Source organism: Tamandua tetradactyla, chromosome 3 (genome assembly GCF_023851605.1).
Source record: "Tamandua tetradactyla isolate mTamTet1 chromosome 3, mTamTet1.pri, whole genome shotgun sequence".
Taxonomy (NCBI): domain Eukaryota; kingdom Metazoa; phylum Chordata; class Mammalia; order Pilosa; family Myrmecophagidae; genus Tamandua; species Tamandua tetradactyla.
This window is the reverse complement of record NC_135329.1, coordinates 77,226,830-77,243,294: the sequence shown is the minus strand read 5'-3', so window position 1 is coordinate 77,243,294 and position 16,465 is coordinate 77,226,830. Positions and strand designations below refer to the sequence as shown.

Below are 16,465 nucleotides of genomic sequence, written 5' to 3'. Positions count from 1 at the left end.
CCCCAGGACAGGTGCCACCAGGAGGTCCCCAGCAGCCAAGGAACACGTGGCACAGGGCTGGGGGCCTCTGTGAGCAGAGATGGGGCTTTGCTCCTCCCTATTGTACCACTCCACCTAGAGGGCACCGCAGGTGACAGGTGAGCGTCCAGGTGTGCAGACACTTGGGTCCAGCTCCCATCCCTCCTGTCCAGATTGCTTTCCCTGACGGGTGGGTTAGATTTGCAAATCTGTGCCATGTGTTTTCTCCCTTTTCTCTTCTTCTGCTCGATGGCTCTCTTAGGAACAGTGCTGAGAAAGTGCAAGAAGGAGCTCCTGGCAGTGAAGCTGTGGAACTGGCTGAGCAAGCAGGAATTGGAGGACGGGAATATTTTCCCCAGGAGGACTGAGGAGGAGAGACAGGAAATCAGGCAGCAGATTGAACTGAAACTCTCCAAGTAAGTGGCTGCAGGCCTGTGCGAGGCTGGGCTGGGCTGCTCCTCCCCGTGGTGTTATCCCAGGGCACGCCCACTCAGCGGGTGCATTGGGGTTTCTTGAGTGTGGCACCACTGATGCTTGGGCTGAATGGTTCTCTGTTGTGGGGTTGTCCTGTCTGTGGCAGGGTGGTGACTGGTGTCCCTGGGCTCTGCATGTTACCCCCCACCCCATGACAGTCAAAGTGTCCTGGATGTCCCCTGAGTGAGAATCACTAGTGCATGACAGCTAGGCAAGGCATGTGAAGAAGTGAAGGGGCAGTAGGGAGTGATGGGGACTGCAGCAGACTGGGGAGGTCATGCCTTGCCTGGGATAGGGAGCAGGAAAGAGGGGGGCAGTCCCTGTTCACCCTGACACCTCCGCCTGGTCACTTTCACAAAAGAGCATGAATCCAGGGATGCTGAAGCATCCAAGTTTTCTCAAGAAAAACTCAAAATCTAAAAAACATCCATGTACTTTGGGCAATGGGTTTGGCTGTGACCCCAAGCTGCCAGTGAGTGGCTGCTGTGTGCACCCCAGGGGTTCCCTTGGGCCGCTGGTTGGGTGCCTAGGCCAGAGGCCAGCTCTGTCCAGGTCAGGGCAGAATAGACCTGCCATGTCTTGGTGACTGGGCCCTGCAGGGACCCAGTCATTCTGCCTGGAGGCTGATGATGGATGGGGGGTGAAGGTATGAACGGGGGGTGCTCTGCAGTGGATGGGGCAACTCTTGAACCCCTGGAGGAATTGCGGGGTGCAGTAGGGAGAATGCTGACCCATGAGCCAGGGCAGAGAATGGGATGAGGAAGTCTCAGCTTGGTGCTGCCAGGCCTTTAAGAGGAGAAGGCCCTAGAACCTTCAACAGACGGTTCTCCAGTTAGAACATCGTGACATTCTCTTGAACGTATTGTATTTAACAATTTTTAGAAAGAGATATTTTTAGGCATAGCAACTAATTAACAAACACCCATGTATTCATAACCCAACCTAAGAAATAACATTTAACAAATAAAATGCAAGTACCCCTTGTGGCTCCAGGCCCCTGCACCTCCCCAGAGGTAACCACCAGCCTGAGTTGGGAGTTTTCTCACTCCCCACGCATGCTTTTAAACTTTTATATCCCTAACACTATGTAAATTCATTTCAGATGTATATGAACCTTAAAGAAGTGTGACATCTGTTCTCTTTCACTTTCCTTTCATCCTTCAGACCCCCCCTCTTTTTTTTGAGACTTACCTATGTTGATACTTTTTTTTTCCTGATTAGCTCTTTTTCACTGACATGTAATGTTCCATTCTCTATGCATTCACCAGTTCCTGGACATTCAGTTTTTTTTCCCCCCACCACTTTTTGGCCTTGACACCAACACTAAAATGAATGGTCTCATGCCTTTGTCCTTAAGTGAAAGCTTCTCCAGGGTCGGTACCAAAAGGGGAATTGAGCACAGAGCATGCCTTTGTCACATTAGCAGCTGTTGCCATATTTCTCTGCAAAGTTGGGGGCCTGTTGACGTTTCTCCCCACCATCATAAAACCCGTGTGGCTTGGCCTCAATGCGAAAGCATCAGGCTTTCATTGTCACGAGATTTGGTTTTCACTTTTCTCTTATTTCTGGTGAGCTGGCACTTATATATTTTTTTCCAGCGCCTAATTGGTGTTTTGGTTTCTTCTATTCTTGTGCTTTCCTGAAATTTTATTTATCTTGATGATTTTTAGGAATTCACCTTTTAGACTGTGACTCGTAATGCTTTGTAGGTTTTATGAGTTATACAGTTCATTTCTCTGGTGGTTGGCAACCTCTTCATTTTGCTAATGATTTCTTTTGATGTGCACAAATTTTAATTTTAAAGGTCATCAGATTGCATAGCGTATACTTCAGGGGTTGGCAAACTTTTTTTGTGAAGGACCAAATAGTAAATTTTTTTTTCTTTTTTTTTTTTTGGTATTATTATTATTTTTTTTTCTTTTTTTGGTTTTTTTTTTATTAATTAACGGAAAAAAAGAAATTAACCCAACATTTAGAAATCATATCATTCTACATATGCAATCAGTAATTCTTAACATCATCACATAGATGCATGATCATCGTTTCTTAGTACATTTGCATCGGTTTAGAAGAACTAGCAACACAACAGAAAAAGATATAGAATGTTAATATAGAGAAAAGAAATAAAAGTAATAATAATAGTAAAAAAAAAACCCTATAGCTCAGATGCAGCTTCATTCAGTGCTTTTAATATGATTACTTTACAATTAGGTATTATTGTGCTGTCCATTTTTGAGTTTTTGTATCTACTACTGTTGCACAGTCTGTATCCCTTCTGCTCCAGTTACCCATTATCTTACCCTGTTACTAACTCCTGCTGGACTCTGTTACCAATGACATATTCCAAGTTTATTCTCAAATGTCCATTCACATCCGTGGGACCATACAGTATGTGTCCTTTAGTTTTTGGCAGGACTCACTCAGCATAATATTCTCTAGGTCCATCCATGTTATTACATGCTTCATAAGTTTATCTTGTCTTAAAGCTGCATAATATTCCATCGTAGGTATATACCACAGTTTGTTTAGCCACTCTTCTGTTGATGGACATTTTGGCTGTTTCCATCTCTTTGCAATTGTAAATAACGCTGCTATAAACATTGGTGTGCAAATGTCCGTTTGTGTCTTTGCCCTTAAGTCCTTTGAGTAGATTCCCAGCAATGGTATTGCTGGGTCGTATGGCAATTCTATATTCAACTTTTTGAGGAACCGCCAAACTACCTTCCACATTGGTTGCACCATTTGACATTCCCACCAACAGTGGATAACTGTGCCTCTTTCTCCGCATCCTCTCCAGCACTTGTCATTTTCTGTTTTGTTGATAATGGCCATTCTGGTGGGTGTGAGATGATATCTCATTGTGGTTTTGATTTGCATTTCTCTAATGGCCAGGGACATTGAGCATCTCTTCATGTGCCTTTTGGCCATTTGTATTTCCTCTTCTGGTAGGTGTCTGTTCAAGTCTTTTTCCCATTTTGTAATTGGGTTGGCTGTCTTTTTGTTGTTGAGTTGAACAATCTCTTTATAAATTCTGGATACTAGACCTTTATCTGATATGTCATTTCCAAATATTATCTCCCATTGTGTAGGCTGTCTTTCTACTTTCTTGATGAAGTTCTTTGATGCACAAAAGTGTTTAACTTTGAGGAGCTCCCATTTATTTATTTCCTTCTTCAGTGCTCTTGCTTTAGGTTTAAGGTCCATAAAACCGCCGCAAATTGTAAGTTTCATAACATATCTCCCTACATTTTCCTCTAACTGTTTTATGGCCTTAGACCTAATGTTTAGATCTTTGCTCCATTTTCAGTTAACTTTTGTATAGGGTGTGAGATATGGGTCTTCTTTCATTCTTTTGCATATGGCTATCCAGGTCTCTAGGCACCATTTATTGAAGAGACTGTTCTGTCCCAGGTGAGTTGGCTTGACTGCCTTATCAAAGATCAAATGTCCATAGATGACAGGGTCTATATCTGAGCACTCTATTCGATTCCATTGGTTGATATATCTATCTTTATGCCAATACCATGCTGTTTTGACCACTGTGGCTTCATAATATGCCTTAAAGTCAGGCAGCACGAGACCTCCAGCTTCGTTTTTTTTCCTCAAGATGTTTTTAGCAATTCGGGGCACCCTGCCCTTCCAGATAAATTTGCTTATTGGTTTTTCTATTTCTGAAAAATAAGTTGTTGGGATTTTGATTGGTATTGCATTGAATCTGTAAATCAATTTAGGTAGGATTGACATCTTAACTATATTTAGTCTTCCAATCCATGAACACGGTATGCCCTTCCATCTATTTAGGTCTTCTGTGATTTCTTTCAGCAGTTTTTTGTAGTTTTCTTTATATAGGTTTTTTGTCTCTTTAGTTAAATTTATTCCTAGGTATTTTATTCTTTTAGTTGCAATTGTAAATGGGATTCGTTTCTTGATTTCCCCCACAGCTTGTTCATTACTAGTGTATAGAAATGCTACAGATTTTTGAATGTTGATCTTGTAACCTGCTACTTTGCTGTACTCATTTATTAGCTCTAGTAGTTTTGTTGTGGATTTTTCCGGGTTTTCGACGTATAGTATCATATCGTCTGCAAACAGTGATAGTTTTACTTCTTCCTTTCCTATTTTGATGCCTTGTATTTCTTTTTCTTGTCTAATTGCTCTGGCTAGAACCTCCAACACAATGTTGATTAATAGTGGTGATAGTGGACATCCTTGTCTTGTTCCTGATCTTAGGGGGAAAGTTTTCAATTTTTCCCCATTGAGGATGATATTAGCTGTGGGTTTTTCATATATTCCCTCTCTCATTTTAAGGAAGTTCCCTTGTATTCCTATCTTTTGAAGTGTTTTCAGCAGGAAAGACTGTTGAATCTTGTCAAATGCCTTCTCTGCATCACTTGAGATGATCATGTGATTTTTCTGCTTTGATTTGTTGATATGGTGTATTACATTAATTGATTTTCTTATGTTGAACCATCCTTGCATACCTGGGATGAATCCTACTTGGTCATGTTGTATAATTCTTTTAATGTGTTGTTGGATACGATTTGCTAGAATTTTTTTTTTTTTATTAACGGAAAGAAAGAAAAAAAAAGAAATTAACACAACATTTAGAAATCATACATTCTACATATGCACTCAGTAATTCTTAACATCATCACATAGATGCATGATCATCGTTTCTTAGTACATTTGCATCGGTTTAGAGGAACTAGCAACACAACAGAAAAAGATATAAAATGTTAATATAGAGAAAAGAAATAAAAGTAGTAATAATAGTAAAAAACAAAAAAAACCCTATAGCTCAGATGCAGCTTCATTCAGTGTTTTCACATGATTACTTTACAATTAGGTATTATTGTGCTGTCCATTTTTGAGTTTTTGTATCTAATCCTGTTGCACAGTCTGTATCCCTTCTGCTCCAGTTACCCATTATCTTACCCTGTTACTAACTCCTGCTGGACTCTGTTACCAATGACATATTCCAAGTTTATTCTCAAATGTCCATTCACATCCGTGGGACCATACAGTATTTGTCCTTTAGTTTTTGGCAGGACTCACTCAGCATAATATTCTCTAGGTCCATCCATGTTATTACATGCTTCATAAGTTTATCTTGTCTTAAAGCTGCATAATATTCCATCGTATGTATATACCACAGTTTGTTTAGCCACTCTTCTGTTGATGGACATTTTGGCTGTTTCCATCTCTTTGCAATTGTAAATAACGCTGCTATAAACATTGGTGTGCAAATGTCCGTTTGTGTCTTTGCCCTTAAGTCCTTTGAGTAGATACCTAGCAATGGTATTGCTGGGTCGTATGGCAATTCTATACTCAGCTTTTTGTGGAACCGCCAAACTGCCTTCCTCAGTGGTTGCACCATTTGACATTCCCACCAACAGTGGATAACTGTGCCTCTTTCTCCGCATCCTCTCCAGCACTTGTCATTTTCTGTTTTGTTGATAATGGCCATTCTGGTGGGTGTGAGATGATATCTCATTGTGGTTTTGATTTGCATTTCTGTAATGGCCAGGGACATTGAGCATCTCTTCGTGTGCCTCTTGGCCATCCGTATTTCCTCTTCTGGTAGGTGTCTGTTCAAGTCTTTTTCCCATTTTGTAATTGGGTTGGCTGTCTTTTTGTTGTTGAGTTGAACAATCTCTTTATATATTCTGGATACTAGACCTTTATCTGATATTTCATTTCCAAATATTATCTCCCATTGTGTAGGCTCTCTTTCTACTTTCTTGATGAAGTTCTTTGATGCACAAAAGTGTTTAATTTTGAGGAGTTCCCATTTATTTCTTTCTTTCTTCAGTACTCTTGCTTTAGGTTTAAGGTCCATAAAACCACCTCCAGTTATAAGATTCATAAGATATCTCCCTACATTTTCCTCTAACTATTTTATGGCCTTAGACCTAATGTTTAGATCTTTGATCCATTTTGAGTTAATTTTTGTATAAGGTGTGAGATACGGGTCTTCTTTCATTCTTTTGCATATGGCTATCCAGTTCTCTAGGCACCATTTATTGAAGAGACTGTTCTGTCCCAGGTGAGTTGGCTTGACTGCCTTATCAAAGATCAAATGTCCATAGATGACAGGGTCTATATCTGAGCACTCTATTCGATTCCATTGGTCGATATATCTATCTTTATGCCAATACCATGCTGTTTTGACCACTGTGGCTTCATAATATGCCTTAAAGTCTGGCATCGCGAGACCTCCAGCTTCGGTTTTTTTCCTGAAAATGTTTTTAGCAATTTGGGGCACCCTGCCCTTGCAGATAAATTTGCTTATTGGTTTTTCTAATTCTGAAAAATAAGTTGTTGGGATTTTGATTGGTATTGCATTGAATCTGTAGATCAGTTTAGGTAGGATTGAAATCTTAATTATATTTAGTGTTCCAGTCCATGAACAGGGTATGCCCTTCCATCTATTTAGGTCTTCTGTGATTTCTTTTAACAGTTTTTTGTAGTTTTCTTTATATAGGTTTTTTGTCTCTTTGGTTAAATTTATTCCAAGGTATTTTATTCTTTTAGTTGCGATTGTAAATGGGATTCGTTTCTTGATTTTCCCCCACAGCTTGTTCATTACTAGTGTATAGAAAAGCTACAGATTTTTGAATGTTGATCTTGTAGCCTGCTACTTTGCTGTACTCATTTATTAGCTCTAGTAATTTTGTTGTGGATTTTTCTGGGTTTTCTACATATAGTATCATGTCGTCTGCAAACAGTGATAGTTTTACTTCTTCCTTTCCAATTTTGATGCCTTGTATTTCTTTTTCTTGTCTAATTGCTTTGACTAGAACCTCCAACACAATGTTGAATAATAGTGGTGATATTGGACATCCTTGTCTTGTTCCTGATCTTAGGGGGAAAGTTTTCAATTTTTCCCCATTGAGGATGATATTAGCTGTGGGTTTTTCATATATTCCCTCTCTCATTTTAAGGAAGTTCCCTTGTATTCCTATCTTTTGGAGTGTTTTCAACAGGAAAGATTGTTGAATCTTGTCAAATGCCTTCTGTGCATCAATTGAGTTGATCATGTGATTTTTCTGCTTTGATTTGTTGATATGGTGCATTACATTAATTGATTTTCTTATGTTGAGCCATCCTTGCATACCTGGGATGAATCCTACTTGGTCATGTTGTATAATTCTTTTAATGTGTTGTTGGATACGATTTGCTAGAATTTTATTGAGGATTTTTGCATCTATATTCATTAGAGATTGGTCAGTAGTTTTCTTTTTTTGTAATATTTTTGCCTGGTTTTGGTATGAGGGTGATGTTGGCTTCATAGAATGAATTAGGTAGTTTTCCCTCCACTTTGATTTTTTTGAAGAGTTTGAGGAGAGTTGGTACTAATTCTTTCTGGAATGTTTGATAGAATTCAGATATGAAGCCGTCTGGTCCTGGACTTTTCTTTTTAGGAAGCTTTTGAATGACTGATTCAATTTCTTTACTTGTGATTGGTTTGTTGAGGTCATCTATTTCCTCTTGAGTCAAAGTTAGTTGTTCATGTCTTTCCAGGAACCCATCCATTTCATCTAAATTGTTGTATTTATTAGCGTAAAGTTGTTCATAGTATCCTGTTATTACCTCCTTTATTTCTGTGAGGTCAGTAGTTATGTCTCCTCTTCCATTTCTGATCTTATTTATTTGCATCCTCTCTCTTCTTCTTTTTGTCAATCTTGCTAAGGGCCCATCAATCTTATCGATTTTCTTATAGAACCAACTTCTGGTCTTATTGATTTTCTCTATTGTTTTCATGTTCTCAATTTCATTTATTTCTGCTCTGATCTTTATTATTTCTTTCCTTTTGCTTGCTTTGGGATTAGTTTGCTGTTCTTTCTCCAGTTCTTCCAAGTGGAGAGTTAATTCCTGCATTTTTGCCTTTTCTTCTTTTCTGATATAGGCATTTAGGGCAATAAATTTCCCTCTTAGCACTGCCTTTGCTGCATCCCATAAGTTTTGATATGTTGTGTTTTCGTTTTCATTCGCCTCGAGGTATTTACTAATTTCTCTTGCAATTTCTTAATTTGACTCACTTGTTGTTTAAGAGTGTGTTGTTGAGCCTCCACGTATTTGTGAATTTTCTGGCACTCCGCCTATTATTGATTTCCAACTTCATTCCTTTATGATCCGAGAAAGTGCTGTGTATGATTTCAGTCTTTTTAAATTTGTTAAGACTTACTTTGTGACCCAGCATATGGTCTATCTTTGAGAATGATCCATGAGCACTTGAGAAAAAGGTGTATCCTGCTGTTGTGGGATGTAATGTCCTATAAATGTCTGTTAAGTCTAGCTCATTTATAGTAATATTCAGATTCTCTATTTCTTTGTTGATCCTCTGTCTAGATGTTCTGTCCATTGATGAGAGTGGTGAATTGAAGTCTCCAACTATTATGGTATATGAGTCTATTTCCCTTTTCAGTGTTTGCAATGTATTCCTCACGTATTTTGGGGCATTCTGGTTCGGTGCGTAAATATTTATGATTGTTATGTCTTCTTGTTTAATTGTTCCTTTCATTAGTAGATAGTGTCCTTCTTTGTCTCTTTTAACTGTTTTACATTTGAAGTCTAATTTGTTGGATATTAGTATAGCTACTCCTGCTCTTTTCTGGTTGTTATTTGCATGAAATATCTTTTCCCAACCTTTCACTTTCAACCTATGTTTATCTTTGGGTCTAAGATGTGTTTCCTGTAGACAGCATATAGAAGGATCCTGTTTTTTAATCCATTCTGCCAGTCTATGTCTTTTGATTGGGGAATTCAGTCCATTGACATTTAGTGTTATTACTGTTTGGGTAATACTTTCCTCTACCATTTTGCCTTTTGTATTATATATATCATATCTGACTTTCCTTCTTTCTACACTCTTCTCCATAGCTCTCTCTGCTGTCTTTTCGTGTCTGACTTTAGTGCTCCCTTTAGTATTTCTTGCAGAGCTGGTCTCTTGGTCACAAATTCTCTCAGTGACTTTTTGTCTGAGAATGTTTTAATTTCTCCCTCATTTTTGAAGGACAATTTTGCTGGATATAGGAGTCTTGGTTGGCAGTTTTTCTCTTTTAGTAATTTAAATATATCATCCCACTGTCTTCTAGCTTCCATGGTTTCTGCTGAGAAATCTACACATTGTCTTATTGGGTTTCCCTTGTATGTGATGGATTGTTTTTCTCTTGCTGCTTTCAAAATCCTCTCTTTCTCTTTGACCTCTGACATTCTAACTAGTAAGTGTCTTGGAGAACGCCTATTTGGGTCTAATCTCTTTGGGGTGCGCTGCACTTCTTGGATCTGTAATTTTAGGTCTTTCCTAAGAATTGGGAAATTTTCAGTGATAATTTCTTCCATTAGTTTTTCTCCTCCTTTTCCCTTCTCTTCTCCTTCTGGGACACCCACAACAGGTATATTTGTGCGGTTCATATTGTCCTTGAGTTCCCTGATCCCCTGTTCAAATTTTTCCATTCTTTTCCTGATAGTTTCTGTTTGTTTTTGGAATTCAGATGTTCCATCCTCCAAATCCCTAATTCTATCTTCTGTCTCTTTAAATCTATCATTGTAGGTATCCATTGTTTTTTCCATCTTTTCTACTTTATCCTTCACTTCCATAAGCTCTGTGATTTGTTTTTTCAGTTTTTCTATTTCTTCTTTTTGTTCAGCCCATGTCTTCTTCATGTCCTCCCTCAATTTATCGATTTCGTTTTTGAAGAGGTTTTCCATTTCTGTTTGTATATTCAGCATTAGTTGTCTCAGCTCCTGTATCTCATTTGAACTATTGGTTTGTTCCTTTGACTGGGCCATATTTTCAATTTTCTGAGCGTGATCCGTTATCTTCTGCTGGCGTCTGGGCATTTAGTCAGATTTCCCTGGGTGTTGGACCCAACAGGTTGAAAGATTTTTCTGTGATATCTCTGGGTTCTGTTTTTCTTATCCTGCCCAGTAGGTGGCGCTCGTGGCACACGTTTTTCTGCGGGTCTCACCAGTAAATGGTGCTGTGGGTCCTTTAACTTGGAAAACTCTCGCCGTGGGGGAGGTTCGCCAGCCGAAGCGGCTTGGAAGAGTGCCAGCCGGCCCAGGGGTCTGAACGCAGGGAGGGTCGCCGGCCACCGCAGCCCGGGAGAGTGCCCGCCTGAATTTCCTAGTCGGCCCAGGGCGCCAAGTGTGGCGGGAGGTTGCCAGCCGCCGCAGCCTGGGAGAGTGCACCGTTCCCAGCCGGACCAGGGAGTCCCGTGTTTGGAAGGGACCCCTCCGGTCACCGTTCTCTGCGGTCTGGGGATTTCCGATCCAATTCTCTCAGTTGGTCCGGGGGGGCCTCGCGTGGTGGGGGCGCCAGCCGCCGTGGCTTGAGGGGACCGCCTGTCCAATTCTCCCAGCCAACCTGGGAAGGAGGAGGGGAGGGACTCCGACCGCTTGCTGCCTCTCCCGGGAAAGCCCATGCCCCTCGGTGATCTCACCAGAGCTAGTTCTCCCAGACAGTCAGCCATTCCAGGATGGGGTATGCTGTCTTTTTTATCTCTTTTGTGGCTCCAGGAGCTGTTCTGTATCATTTCTACTCCCCTAGTAGCTGTTCTGGAGGAGGAAAGGTGAGGATGGCAAGGCTGTCGAGGACGGTGGCGGAGGAGCCGGTGAAGGCAGAAGAGGGCATGGTGGTGGTTGGAGAGCCGCTGGAGTAGGAGGAGAAAGAGAAGGATAAGATGGCGGATGGAGCGCCGCCGGAGCAGAAGGGGAAAGAGAAGGGTAAGATGGCAGCAGGAGCGCCGCCGGCGGGGAAAGAGGAAGAGGTGGGCTAGATGGCGGCGGGAGCGCCGGCGGAGAAGGGGGAAGAGGAGGGCTAGATGGCGGCGGGAGCGCCGGTGGAGAAAGAGGAAGAGGAGGGCTCAAATAGTAAATATTTTTGGCTTTGCAGGCCAACCTTTTCTACTATAAATACTTAACTCTGGCCCATTGTCTATGCCTGTTTTTGTAAATAAACTTTTATTGGAACACAGCCAGGCCCATTCATTGGTTTCTTACCTGTGGTTGCTTTTGTGCTATTGTGACAATGTTTGTTGATTGCTGGTACACTTTATGGTTCATATTATTTGTATCATGATTGAAAAATCCTTCCCTACCCCGAAGTCAAAAATTATATATTTACTCATATTATTTCTGCAGTTGTCATCTAATTCTGCCACTTGATAATGGTTTTCTAGTTACTGAACATACTGGGTTCTCTTTCAAAATAAAGCGTTGAGTTGACTTAAAGACAAAGTAATAAGTAAAGGATAAGTAAAAGAAACCAGCACAAAAATTAACACAATGATGTTCAAGGAAGGGAAGTGGGGAACCCACCCATGAATGCGGATACAGGGGTGGAGAGGTAAGGGTGGAGCTGCGGGAAAATCACGTTTACAGGGCCTTGAAGGTCACTCTCACTAAGTGACCATATACCAAATCCCAGTCCCAGGGCTGAGATTTATTCCATTACTCACCATGTCTGAAAAGCTCATTTTAAACCTTGGACTAGAATGAGTAGTTTCGTAAAAATTCGTCACTGTGTTTAAAAACTGAAAAGCAATCCCAGAATCAGATACAGAGTATATGTACAGCAGTTGAGAAATTGCATTCTGGGGGTCAGGGGGAGGCTTCCAGACAGGCCCAGTTTGTTTTCCCCTGAAGAACTGGTTTAATTGGACCCCTTTGTCTTTGTGCCACCTCCTTTAAGAGATTCTCTTGCCATCTCTTGCTGAATAATTCAGCTCCTCGTTGCCATGGCAACTTGCCATCCTCCAGATCCTGAAGCTCACTGGGTGTATTTGTTTATCTTTTTTATTTTGTTTTATCTCCAGGCCCTGAATATTTTATCTTTTAGGTGCTCTGGGGGTAGCTCTGGACCAAGAGTCACCATTTGCTTAACTCTCCACCCCCGCTCTGTGCACACACTGCGTGCTTAGTCCAGGCACTCGGCTGCAGAGTGCATCATCTTTGAAGGAGGAGAGAGGTCTGCGATGCCCTCCCCTGCCCCCTGCCTCCACTGGGGCTCCGTTTACCCTTAACGCACGTGCACATGAATTGCAGAGTGTGAGTGGCCCACCGCAGCAGGCATGTTCTGGAAACAGAGCCTTCCACATCAATCCTGCCCGCGGGCGCCCTGAGGGAGCCACTGCTAATGTTGCTGCTGGCAGCTTTCCTTCCTGAGTGCAGGAAGTTTTGCTGACTTTCCCTTGTTTAATTTAATCCTCACAGCAGCCTGATAAAGTGGACATTATCATCCGCTCTGTTGTGGATGATGGGCAGAGAGAAGCCTCAGCCACAGAGCTAGGGGTAAGGGGACACCAGCATCAGCTGGGACACCAGGGCAGCTCAGGGCAGCCCCACACTGTTGTCCCCGTTTATCTTCCTAACAGATTTGCCTTATCTCTACTGGTTTGGCTTTGCTTGGGGTGTGTTCAGAAAACTAGCGCTCCTGGGTATCCTCAGGGGCTCGTTGGGATGGGGGGAGCTGGAGATGGTACAAAATGTCACCCAATGGCAGGGCAGTGGGAGGTAGAGCAGCCAGCGGGAGTGTTCAGAGAGAGGCTGTGGCCCCTGCAGGTTGGGGAACCAGATGGTGGGCTCGTCGCCGTCCCTGCCCTAACAGCTGTCCCTGCCCCAGCCACGGCGTCTCTGTCCCTCGGTCTGTGACATGGAGACAGGGTTGGCACCTTGCCCTCCCCCTTTGGAAGAGTCCAGGTGGGACCTGGAAAGCGGCACCCAGTGGGTGATGCAGGGGGGCTCAGGGCTGCTGTGGGGGTGGCCAGACAGGCACCCACCTGGGCTGGGGATGAAGGCGCCCAGTGGACTTGCAGGAGTTGCCAAGAGCTTGGCGGTATCAGCCTCTCTCAGCCCCCAGCTGGAGTCCAGCTTGTGACAATAGCCTTGAGGGTGCTTGTCCTCCCTGTTTGTGACTGTAGCATCATTTCACCCACAGATGGAGGAGCTGGGCAGGCCCACTCCTGAGTGAAGCACAAGCCACCCATTAAATCTCCCCTTTGAGGCGTCTGCTGTTCAGGGCGTGTGGGGAAAGCTGATTAATGTTCAATAGCCTCCTTGGGCTGGTACTTAGCATGTTAACACGGTATTTAAATGATTTTCAAGGGGGTCCCTTTGTACATTTCATCCTCTGTGTCCAGAACAGGCTGCTGCTTGATGCCTCCAGGAGAACACAAGTTCCCGGGAAGGGAAGTGTGGGGCCCTGCTGCTTCCCGCCTCACCTCGTGCTCACTCGAAGCCTGCAGGGATCTTAAGGAGAACATCTGATACCCTCAGGCATAGGGATGTAAGTTGGCCAGAGCTTATCCCAGGAACCACGGGACACAAAGCATCAAATGCTGTGTCTTCTGAAGCTGCAGAGGCGTGCTGGGGCATGCTGCAATTTCTCGATTCTGTGGACCCAGAGATTTTGAAAATGCAGAAATTTTGTCTTTTATCTGGGTTTATCAGACAGACCAGTTAGCTACTTTTAATTGCCCTGAAAGGAAACACTTCTTTCTGAAGTGTTGTACTTGTTTGCAGGGCATGGGGACTGCAGAAAGATAGGCAGCCATTGATAACTATCTGCTGCTTAAGGGCCATTCCTCTGTGCCCCTGCCCCCTCAGCGTGCAGTGTCCTGGGTGGGCACCCAGTGCATCCTTCATGAATTAAATCCAGGCTCACGGATGTCATCCAAGGTGAGATGCAGAGATGGTGTTGTTGCTGTGCCATCGGGAGCTACTTGGGGCCTCCCAGCCCCTGGGATTGGTACTTTTAAGGGTCCTGTTTTTCACTGCTGGCTCCCAGCAATGGGGTCACATGCTCACTCCAGCACACCTGGGGAGTGACGCAGGAGAAGGTGTGGTAGGAAATGGTTTATCATCCCCCTCAGTTCCCACACCTCGCTGTGCATCCAAATCACCGGGGGAGCTTCCTGAGAACAAGAATCCTGGGCCCTACCCAGTACTCCTGCTTAGGAATCTGTCTTTTTTTTTTTTTTTTTTTTTTTTTTTTTTTTTTTAAAGGAAAGACAGAGAGAAGGAAGGAAGGATAGAAGGAAGGAAGGAAGGAAGAAAGGGAAACATCTTTAAACATTTTCTTGTTTTATTGTATTCTGTTTCTCCGTTTTTGTTACATGGGCTGGGGCCGGGAATCGAACCGAGGTCCTCCGGCATAGCAGGCAAGCACTTTGCCCGCTGAGCCACCGCGGCCCGCCAGGAATCTGTCTTTTAACAGAACCCCCCTACCGCTAGCATAACACTGCCACCTTATGCTATGCTGTGCTCCCTTCCTCAGGCCCCTTAGAAGAGGACTCTCTGGTGCTTCAGAATCAGATAAGCTCATTCTTGCTAAACAGTTGATCTGGTGGCATCTTAAGGACAATGCTTATTCTGCACTAAATTGTTTCCCTTTTTGTTTTGGCCTCCAGGAAGCTCACAGCCAAGTGTGCAGCTGTCTGTGGCAGCTGTGTTGTATCATGCAGAGTGCATCTGTGTTTTTAACCTTCTGTTTGATCTTTGCTTCAGTTCCCTCATCTCTTCATTCTGTCTGTAAGGGAGGGTGTATGTTTCTATAAACACTTTCAAATCCATTCTAAGTTTTTTTTCAACTTTTTATTTTGAAATACTTTCAGAATTACAGGAAAGCTACCAAAATAAGTACAAGCACCATACAAAGAACACCAACAACCCCCTACCCACTGCACCCTGAAATCCACCAATTCTAACAGTTTGTCACATTTGTCCTTTCTTTCTTTTCTTTTCTTTTGTTTCTTCCTTCCCTCCCTCCCTCCCTTCCTCCCCCCTTCCTTTCTTTTGCCTATCAGTCATTCCATTTTCTGGATACTTTAGTGAAGTATTCAAGGAGCATCTGTACATCAGGCTCCTTGAATTGCCACGTATGTTTCCTAAGAATAAGGGCATTCGCTCATGTTAACCACCTTAAGTGTAAGTAACAAGTTCAAGAAATTTAACATTGGTGTAAAGTTGGCATTTTATACTCCAATGTTTTCATATGTTCCCATAGTTTCCTTTAGAACATTTTCTCCCTACCTTGCTACATCCCAAGATCATGCATTGCATTTAATCATCATTTTCTCTTTAGCTGTTCTTTTTTTCCCCCTTATTTGTGGTAATGTGTACATATAAACATTCACTCCTGAGCCCAGGCATAGTGCTTGTCATGGTCAGGTTCATGTGTCATCTTGGCCAAGTGGTGGTACCTGTTCATCTGGTTGGGCTACTGCTGGCCTGTCTGTTGCTATGAGGACATTTCATAGAATTAAATCATGATCACATGCATCCACAGCTGATTCCATTTGTAATCAGCCAAGGGGAGTGTTGCCTGCAATGAGTGATGCTTAATCTAATCACTGGAAGCCTTTTAATGAGGATTCAGGAGAGACAGGCTTTCTTCCTACTTTGGCTGGCAAGCCTCTCCTGTGGAGTTCATCCAGACCCTCCATTGGAGTCCTCAGCTTCACAGCCTGCCCTATGGATTTTGGACTTTACATTCCCACAGTTACGTGAGACACTCTTACAAATTCTGTATTTACAAGTATTTCCTGCTGATTCTGTTTCTCTAGAGAACTCTGACTAATACACTGCTCAAGAGGATTAATCACATTCATGCGTTGCAGTGCCCTCAGCATCTTCCTTACTAAAACTTTCCCAACTCCCCAGACAGAAACCCTGTACCCATTATGCATTAACTCCCTATCCCCTAACCCTCACCCCTGACAACCTGTTCTCTAATTTGTGTCTCTCTGAGGTTGCATATTCTTCAATTTTTTTCTTTCCATCATCATGGGTTTAAGATTTACGTTTAACTCTAAAAGTCTTGTTTGCTTTGATACCAATTTAACTACAATAGTATATACAAACCACGTTCGTATACCCCCCATCCCCACCTTTAATTAGTTCTTGTCATAAATGACATGTTTATGCATTATGAGTCCAAAAGCACTGATTTCTCCTTACATTTGTGCAT

General features: G+C 42.6%; 1 protein-coding gene across 1 annotated transcript in view; it reads left to right on the top strand.

The window, feature by feature from the left end:
- Nucleotides 1–16,139, top strand: part of LOC143675659 (phosphatase and actin regulator 3-like) — a 51,915-nt gene extending 35,776 nt beyond the window's left edge. The window contains 6 exon segments of the mRNA XM_077151741.1: nucleotides 281–434; nucleotides 12,420–12,546; nucleotides 12,712–12,789; nucleotides 13,664–13,783; nucleotides 14,104–14,175; nucleotides 16,062–16,139. Of these exon segments, the coding sequence (XP_077007856.1) occupies nucleotides 281–434; nucleotides 12,420–12,546; nucleotides 12,712–12,789; nucleotides 13,664–13,783; nucleotides 14,104–14,175; nucleotides 16,062–16,139 (629 nt within the window).
- The last annotated feature ends 326 nt before the right edge of the window (nucleotides 16,140–16,465 follow it).